This window comes from Heteronotia binoei, chromosome 2 (genome assembly GCF_032191835.1).
Source record: "Heteronotia binoei isolate CCM8104 ecotype False Entrance Well chromosome 2, APGP_CSIRO_Hbin_v1, whole genome shotgun sequence".
In the NCBI taxonomy this organism is placed as follows: Eukaryota; Metazoa; Chordata; class Lepidosauria; order Squamata; family Gekkonidae; genus Heteronotia; species Heteronotia binoei.
In genome coordinates, this window is record NC_083224.1 from 3580520 (window position 1) to 3590406 (window position 9887).

The window sequence follows — 9887 nt, forward strand, 5'->3', positions numbered from 1 at the left end:
GAGGTCCGTGGTTGATACTGCCGGGGTGTAATCACCAGCTGGAACTGGGGGGGGGGGGACTCCGCGGCTCACCTGGAGTTGAGGATGTGCCACGGCATCTCGGCCCCTTCCATATCCACGTTGATGGGAAGTTCTCCGTTGTCTGGAATCTGCTCAGCCATAAGGCTTTAAAGTTGCCGGAAAGGTTGAACTTCGAAGGGGAGTCCTTCAAAATGTCAAGTCGGCTGATTCAATAACGAGACCTTTTTGATAAAAAGTTTCTAGTTTATTGATATCATTGTTCAAGACTACTCAGAGAGATTGAAGGACTGAAGACCATACAGTAAAGTGTAATCATATAAGGTATACTTCAAAGGGATTCTTTAGGGAGGGGTACTATGCAGGGCACATTAACACATTGATGTTACAAATTCGTTCTCAGGCCTGTTGGCCTTGGGCGAAAAACCTCCCCCGGTGTCCAGCCTGAGAAGGCACCATAATCTCTTTCACATATTCCCATTTCAAAGCAAAACAACATAACAAAGGAAGGGAGGGGGGAAAGGAGAGCTCGACCTAGCAGCATTGGTATACAGTGTGGCTTTTACCCAGAATGCTTCTCCCTGAACCAAAGATGGAATACAGACTTGACCAGAGTTGAAGCAGACTTGACACTGAATCTCAAGAGTCTCAGAGCGGTCACATTCTCCTTTACCTTTACAACAGACACCCTGTGAGGTGGGTGGCTCTGAGAGAGCTCTCCTCAAAAGCTGCCTTTTCAATGACAGCTTTGCGAGAGCTATGGCTGATCCAAGGCCAATCTCAGCAGCTACAAGTGGAAGAGTGGGGAATCAAACCCTGTTCTCCCAGATAAGAGTCCGCACACTTCACGACTACACCAAACTGGCTCTGGAAGAGGCAAGGAGTAGCCATGGGGGATTTTGGATTGAGTTCGGAGCAACATTTGGTTGGTACAATCACACAGCCCACTGCAGGGACAGGAGGCCTTCTGGGGACTGGGACTTGTAGGGTCAGGAGGTCCCTCTGAGCAAGAGTTCAGGTGTGGCTCTCGTAGGGATGAGGTATCCTGAAAGACTAGATATCTGGGGAGGGTGGGAGAGAGGTTAAGACAGGCAAGCCAAAGGAGGCCGAAGGGCCCTCAGTCCTTACCTCCTGCAGTCACACCAATGCCTTTAGAACTTACCTGCCCTCCAGGTGTTAATGGGATCTCTCTTCTTATTCCAGCCCAGGATGATCAGAGCAATGAGGAGGGTGAGGAACTGGATCAGCAATTGCCAAATCGAGGTAAAAATGTGGACTTGAAAGAAAACATCAGGAATCCAGGCAGACCTAAGAGAAAGAAAGGCAGCCATACAGTTGAGAAGAGGGATGGAAGACGACATAATGCACGTTTTCCAAAGCATAGGATAATGAGGGCAAGTACATCCGTTCAGTGTGTAAAGCACTTCAAAACCAGATCACATCTCCCTCTGCACCAAAGACAACAAAAAGGGGAGAAACCGTTCGAATGCACAGTGTGTGGAAGGAGATTCAGTGAGAGAGGGAATCTTCGAAGTCATCAGAGAAGCCACACAGGGGAGAGACCTTTTGAATGCTCAGAGTGTGGGAAGAGATTCAGTCAGAGTTGCACCCTTAAAAACCATCAGAGAACCCACACAGGGGAGAGACCTTATGAATGCTCAGAGTGTGGAAAGAGATTCAGTCACAGTGGCAGTCTTCAAGGGCATCAGAGAACCCACACAGGGGAGAGACCTTATGAATGCTCAGAGTGTGGAAAGAGATTCAGTACGAGTGGCCATCTTCAAAGTCATCAGAGAACCCACACAGGGGAGAGACCTTATGAATGCTCAGAGTGTGGAAAGAGATTCACTGAAAGTAGCCATCTTCACAGGCATCAGAGAAGCCACACAGGGGAGAGACCTTTTGAATGCTCAGAGTGTGGAAAGAGATTCAGTCACAGTGGCAGTCTTCAAGGGCATCAGAGAACCCACACAGGGGAGAGACCTTATGAATGCTCAGAGTGTGGAAAGAGATTCACTGAAAGTAGCCATCTTCACAGGCATCAGAGAAGCCACACAGGGGAGAGACCTTTTGAATGCTCAGAGTGTGGAAAGAGATTCAGTCACAGTTGCAGTCTTCAAAGGCATCAGAGAACCCACACAGGGGAGAGACCTTATGAATGCTCAGAGTGTGGAAAGAGATTCAGTCAGAGTGGCAGTCTTCAAAGTCATCAGAGAACCCACACAGGGGAGAGACCTTATGAATGCTCAGAGTGTGGAAAGAGATTCAGTACGAGTGGCCATCTTCAAAGTCATCAGAGAACCCACACAGGGGAGAGACCTTTTGAATGCTCAGAGTGTGGAAAGAGATTCAGTAGGAGTGGCCATCTTCAAAATCATCAGAGAACCCACACAGGGGAGAGACCTTTTGAATGCTCAGAGTGTGGAAAGAGATTCAGTAGGAGTGGCAGTCTTCAAAGTCATCAGAGAACCCACACACAGGAGAGACCTTTTGAATGCTCAGATTTTTTTGAATGCTCAGAGTGTGGAAAGAGATTCAGTCGGAGTGGTCATCTTCAATGTCATCAGAGAACCCACACAGGGGAGAGACCTTTTGAATGCTCAGAGTGTGGAAAGAGATTCACTGAAAGTAGCCATCTTCACAAGCATCAGAGAACCCACACAGGGGAGAAACCTTTTGAATGCTCAGAGTGTGGGAAGAGGTTCAGTCAGAGTGGCAATCTTCAAAGTCATCAGAGAACCCACACAGGGGAGAGATCTTTTGAATGCTCAGAGTGTGGAAAGAGATTCAGTCGGAGTGACATTCTTCAAAGTCATCAGAGAACCCACACAGGGGAGAGACCTTTTGAATGCTCAGAGTGTGGAAAGAGATTCAGTCACAGTAGCAGTCTTCAAAGTCATCAGAGAACCCACACAGGGGAGAGACCTTTTGAATGCTCAGAGTGTGGAAAGAGATTCAGTGTGAGACAGAATCTTCAGCATCATCAGAGAACCCACACAGGGGAGAGACCTTTTGAATGCTCAGAGTGTGGAAAGAGGTTCAGTGAGAGACAGAATCTTCAGCATCATCAGAGAACCCACACAGGGGAGAGACCTTTTGAATGCTCAGAGTGTGGGAAGAGATTCAGTCAGAGTTGCAACCTTGAAAAGCATCACAGAACCCACACAGGGGAGAGACCTTTTGAATGTTCAGAGTGTGGAAAGAAATTCAGTCAGAGTTGGAACCTTAAAAAACATCAGAGAACCCACACAGGGGAGAAACCTTTTGAATTCTCAGAGTGTGGAAAGAGATTCAGTCAGAGTGACGGCCTTCAAAGGCATCAGAGAACCCACATAGGGGGAGAGAACTTTTGAATGCTCAGAGTGTGGGAAGAGGTTCAGTCAGATTGGCAGTCTTCAAAGTCATCAGAGAACCCACACAGGGGAGTGACCTTTTGAATGCTCAGAGTGTGGGAAGAAATTCAGTCTGAGTGGCACTCTTCAAAGTCATCAGAGAACCCACACAGGGGAGAGACCTTTTGAATGCTCAGAATGTGGAAAGAGGTTCAATGAGAGACAGAATCTTCAGTTGCATAAGAGAATCCACACAGGGGAGAGACCTTTTGAATGCTCAGAGTGTGGGAAGAGATTTAGTCAGAGTGGCAGCCTTAAAAGCCATCAGAGAACCCACACAGGGGAGAGACGTTTTGCATGCTTAGAGTATGGAAAGCGATTCAGTCAGCATGGCAATCTTCAAACGCATCAGAGAAGCCACACGGGGGAGCGACTTTTTGAATGCTCAGTGTGGAAAGAGGTTCAGTCATAGTACGAATCTTCAAAGTCATCAGAGAACCCACACAGGGGAGAGACCTTTGGAATGCTCAGAGTGTGGGAAGAGATTCAGTCGGATTGGCCATCTTCAGAGACATCAGAGAAGGCACATAGGCGAGAGACCTTTTGAATGATCAGAGTGTAGAAAGAGATGCAGTAAGAATGGCCATCTTCAAGGCAGCAAAAAACCCACAGAAAAAAACCATGTAATTGCTTAGCCTCTTATTTTATATCTAAAGAACAACCACAAGCCGTATAAAGCCCTGTCACAATGTAAACTGTTGTAGAAAGCTTGAATTTACATAGAAATGTTACCGTAAGTAGAAAGAAGCGTTAAAAATGCTCTAAATGTGGAAGAAGCTTTAGCCATGTTTGAAGCCCTCAGATATCTCTCACTACCCCATTTGGTATTACAAGGACACCAGATGTTTTCCCTTCAGTCAGTTGGCAACCCTAGATTGTTTCTTTATGAATCTGAGAAAAAAAAAGCTGAACTAAGGAATGCTCATAGGTTGTTTAAGAGATTATTATACGTATTGTAGCAGCAACCTTAGCTGCTGGTGGTCAGGCAGAAATAAGGCCACAGGCAGAATCAGGAAGAAACAGTGGTTTATTTAACGTGTACATGGGCCCCAGACCAGACTTATGTCTGAACACGTCTGGGAGCCCCGATTGCAGGAAGGTCTACAGTTTTATAGTCACAGACAATCATTTCCAGTAAACACTCGCCCAATTACAGGAAAGGACAACCCCACATCCTATACATCATTACAAGCGTCATATTACTAAAGGAACAAGGAGGAGACAGGGAGGGTCTTTCCATACATGGCATTGATGTTGCTAACACTCTTGCAGCAATATCCTTCACAAAAAACACATTTGCCCCTTTGACCTGATCCCAAGATTGTCCAAGGTATATGACTCAATGCTTATTCCAGCAAGCTTCTAGCTCCTCTTTTCAGCAGTTGCGATGAGCCAGTGGGTAAAAGATTAACTTCCTCTTTTGCTGTCTTACGCTTCTCTTTCCCTACTTTCGCAATCTTGAAGGATTATTTCAGAGACAGCTAGCAAGCACTTTAAAATTTCTTTGCCCTTTTGCTCTCTTGCCCTTGTGCCTAATTAATGGCCTTCAATTTACCTTATTTAATATATCTTTATTTCAGCCCTGCTTCATTCCCCCCTTTCAGGCTAACCTGATTTATCACGGTATTGCCTGATCCCTTACACACCTTTCCCGAGTTGACCTCATCATTTCATATACTGCATCCACAGGTACTGTTGTGTGAGGAGTGGTTGAAGCTAGGCAACCCATCCCCAGAATCTTCATGCATCCAGGCATACACCAGGCACACCCACAAAAGACCACACACATTACAATTATAGAAATATAAATAATAAACCCTTCGCGCAACCAGCTGAGATCTGGGAGCCAGCTGACCAACCAGTTGAATAACTCTGCTCCTGAATTAAAAGCTCTATCTGCACCTTGTGCTTCTTTAACCAAGCCCCTCAGGGTTTTTATTCCTGTGAGGAGTTGGCCAGACTCATTAACATAGAAACAACAAACCTCTCCCAGATAAGCACAGCTTCCACCCTGTTCTGAAAGCAATTGATCCAAGACCCTTCGATTTTGGAGTACTACATTTGCTATACTGTCTACCTCCTTTTGCAAAGTGAAGAGAGACGATGCGGTCCTCTCGAGTCCTTCTTGTAAAATTCTAGATAGGTTTCTCGTATAGATTTGCAAATCATGGACTCCCCATCCCGGTATTATGGACCGTAGGAAATCCAAAATCCCTGAGCCCCTTCCTGACGCACTCCAACGCTTCCTGGGCCTAGGGCCTTTAGGGGCAGCTGGGTTCCCAAGATCCAACACCTCATATACCATGATATCTTTACGGTGGTACCCTGCAACTGTTAAGTGCGCCACTGAACACATTCCTTTCCAAAATAGAGGCAAATACTTGAACCCCGTATCTCCACACACCCAATAGACACCTGGCAGGTCGATATAAATACCCTCAACAAGGGCATAAGAGGCATTACACCAATTATGAAACAGGGCCATTGTTTTAGGGTGAGCTGATGTTTTGCAAACCTGTAGGTATGCGAGACCCCCAAACCAAATAGAGGCATGTGGGTGGATTTTCACTAGTCAACAACATCATACCCCGAGTATTGAGTTGTAAGGTATAGTTACGCTCCCCTGTCACTGAGCAATTAAGGCAAATCTGTGCACTATTCCATTTAACTTTCCCAAGATTCTCCCTAGTACAATCATCCCATGAATCGCTGTGTTTGCACCTGGTGTGTAAATATGCAAAAGATCTGGAGCCATTGGTTTGCCATCCAGCCTTGTCTGGGTCCAGGTGGAGGATATATCCACAATCCTCAGCCTTTAAATATCCTACATTCGGACCTGTGCCATCACCTATCATACACCAAGGGTACCGTTTTTGGTGCTTTGCCACAATTGGGTGCAAATCGAACACTACCCCATTTGCATCTTTTACTCAAAAGCTATCATGGGGGTTCCAAAAAGTCATATTTCCACCAGAGTTAAACTCTGTCATCTCTCTTCACCAGGCTTCTCAACATTTTACTTCAGTTAAAAGCTGACCAGACTCATCTGGAATCTACAGTCTCTCTCATACAGTCTCCCACACAGAGTAGTATAGCAAATATCAAACAACTACTTGCTCCTCCAGCCAGCCACATACACAATACTAGCTACAGCAGACATCTATTAGTTAATTCTACACCTCCAGCACAAGTTATTCCATTGAGGGGGCCTTCCACACATATCCACATCTGGGCGGGGCAACCTCTCTTTGCCTTAAAACTCACCAGAATTTCCACTTGCTTCTGGTATCTGTATCGGGGATACTTTTGGCTATATAACAGAAGCACAGCTATGGCAGATGCTTTATCTGCCCTTTCCTGGGTAAGCATCTCGGTATGAACGAGGCAATGGGCAATGTGTCAGGCTACTTAAAGCTAGTCCTCTGACACATTTTAGCTACTTAATTCTTCCAATGGACCAATATGCTCTCTCTCCTTCTTCTGGGGCCGATACCTTAGAGGCTTTCTTGGTTCTGATGGGAAAGACCATATTCCAATTTTAGTAAGCCCGCAAAGACTAGTGAGCACTCAGTAATCTGGGCAGCTCAGTGAAAATCATTATCATAAACTTAAATGGGGTAGTTTCTACATGCTGCACCCCTGGGGCCAACTTAGGCCCTATCTTGGGTTATTTCTGGCACAGGACACACATCTGGTTGCAGTCGTAGCACACAGTCCACAACACCTGTCTGTCTAATAGCCTCGCTATGGCAGAATCTCTTATAATGTGTTCTCGTATAAGTTTGCTGCACTAGGGCCAAGCTACAGCTTATGGGGACAAATAAGCATGTTATCAGATAGCTGTCTTTGGTAGATGCTCCCTGGACTTTCCTTCCTTCTTCTGGGTATAATGGTGAAACCACTCAGATAGCTTGACTTGAAACACTGGGCAGATAAGTTTTCTGCTGCTGCTGAATGGCTTTGTTGTGCTGTACTAAAAGTCCAAAAGTCTCGGGATCTTGGGGCCATACTCAATAATCTCTTCTGCTGTGTGAATTAATTCCTTCTCATTAGACAGGGCTTCTTAGGCATAGAGGGTCAAAACATATATGTTGAATTGATGCAGATGCTTGCTCTGGCTTCAGCTGCTAATTCAAGTGTTCTGGCCAGGGCTATTGGCTCTGCCTTCGCAGGGTGACCACAGCAAATCCTGCCTGGCGCACTTCACCTGGTACAGAACCCCAACGGCAGTCCCATATTTTCAGAAATGAGGAGGATGGCAGCCTCGCTGACAACGGTAGCCCTAGGACCGGAGTTTTAACAACAGCCTTTAACTTCTTCAAGGTCTGACGTTACTTAGTGTCTCACTTCAAAGGGTGCTCACTCACCCCCCCCCCCCTTTGTAACTTCACACAAGGGTTTGGCAATTGGGGCTTTCTTTTCCTTGGGGAGGCTCCTGTAGGCACGCACCATGTTCTGGCACTGGGCCAGCTGCTTCTTCTGTGCCTCTACTGCTTCCTTAGCCTTCTCTCTCTGGTGCAATTTTGGCTTCAGCCTTCAGGCACGAGACTTTATTGATGCCAGCCAGTTCCCCTTTGCGGATCTGCTCGATCTGCTTGCTGCTGGGCAGCGTTCCTTCTGCCAACTGCTTGGCCTTCCCGTAGACACCCAGGAGCTCAGACACCTCATACATCGGGACCTTCAGATGACCCTTCAGTTCTCCATCTGGACCTGCACCTCTGCTAAGGTATTCTCTCTTATCTTTTGCAGCAACTGCACAGGAAAATGCCATTGAGGGAAGCACTTCAGCCCACAGCTTCCTCTGCAGGCCTTCCATTTCTTGGGCCAGCTGTTTGGCTTGATGCCCATAGCCTTCCATCTCACTGGCTGAACAGCAACTCTCTAATCTCCTTCAGGCTCAACTCAGCCTCCTGCTGCCTTCACCTGATATCTGGAGCCGACTGAGCTGCAAAGGCTGAGCACTTGCGACTTCGTGGTTGGTGGGCAAATAAATTCGGTGGGCTTCACATAGGCGCTCCAAAAAGGCATCTGGCTTCTGGAGGATTACTGCTACCTCACGCGTATTAATGGGTTTCATGGCTGCCTCCTTCATGCCTGCTGGTAGAGCCTGCCGGTATTGGCTCAATAGGCAGATGGGAGCCTCCCTGTTGGCATCCCACTTGAGGACAGTCTGAGGAAAATGAATTGCCAGAGGGGCATCACATGGCTGACGAGGATTTCTTCTTCTTTTTTTAATATTTTTATAGTTTATTAAATTAATATATTGTGTACAAGCCCGTTACCATACAAAAGAAAAAAGTATTATTAAAACAGAAGTCGAAGGCAGTGTTTTCACTGATTATATATACATTCAAATTCCATTATCTCTATTCACCATTTAATGCATTCACCTTCACTATTGCATTACAAATTAAACCCATTTATCCTTTTCACTTACAATCAATCATTAAAGATATTTTATCGATGACGCTCAACACCTTATATAATACCTTACTTCCATACACCTTTAACCGTCTGTATGACCTGCCCCACTAATCTAACTTATTGCTTTGGCATTCCATTCAGCAGCACCATCCAATTATGTAATTTTGATAAATTCCATACTTTCCTAATGAATCCTCCATTTTTGGTATTCCGTTTACGCCAATTTCTCTCTTGGTTATTTAAAACCTCTCTAGGTTTTGGAATTAAATGCCTAATTATCCATAATATCTCTTTCATTTTTTTATTTTTCTGACCTCTAGAAAAAAGTTGCTCCGTTTCCCTTCTCCAAACTGCATCTTTGATCTTTTTCCTTATGTCTCTTAAATGTGTTTCTCTAAATGAACCATTCTTTTTTAGCTTTAGAGAGTTTAACCTATATATATATTCAATTTCCCTCTCGGCTTTTTTTTGTTCTTTTTCCAGCATGGGGGTCAATGTTTTAGCTACTGAACAAAATAAATCCTCATTTATTTCTTCTGATATGCTTAAAAATCTTGAAGTATATTTTACCTTATACATGTCTGATCTAGTAATCCTGTTCTCTGATTCTTCCTGTTTAATTTCCAAGTCACCTGTACCTTGCTCCTTTAGTATTTGTTTTGTATCAATAGAATTTTTGGTTTGCGTCAACTTTGTCATATCTGTTTTTATGTCCTTCAATCCATTTTCTAATCCATCAAGTTTAAATTTTAATCCCCCTATCTGTTCCATTAAATTGTTCTGCATCTGATTTAATGCCCCCATTAAAGAATCTTCAAAAAATGACTGAAATACTTTGAGAGCATCCTGCAACAACATGATTCCCTCTATCATTGAGTTAAGCAGGAGAAATTCAAATTATCATATACTAATATAGAATGAAGACACCAATACAGAGATTTAGTATCCCTTTACCAACTAGTCTAGATCAATTTCTTCCCCAAGCAATAATGGTTCATGTTCAACTGATTTCAATAATTATTCATTATTTGCCTTCCTCTTGCACCACTTATC

General features: G+C 44.7%; 1 protein-coding gene across 1 annotated transcript; it reads left to right on the plus strand.

Annotated features, from left to right (window-relative positions):
* The first annotated feature begins 1163 nt into the window (after positions 1 to 1163).
* LOC132590243 (zinc finger protein 883-like) lies at positions 1164 to 5019 on the plus strand. Its single transcript, XM_060263223.1, has 2 exons — positions 1164 to 3228; positions 5015 to 5019. Exons 1-2 carry the CDS (start codon positions 1164 to 1166, stop codon positions 5017 to 5019), a joined length of 2070 nt encoding a protein of 689 aa, XP_060119206.1.
* Positions 5020 to 9887: the final 4868 nt, after the last annotated feature.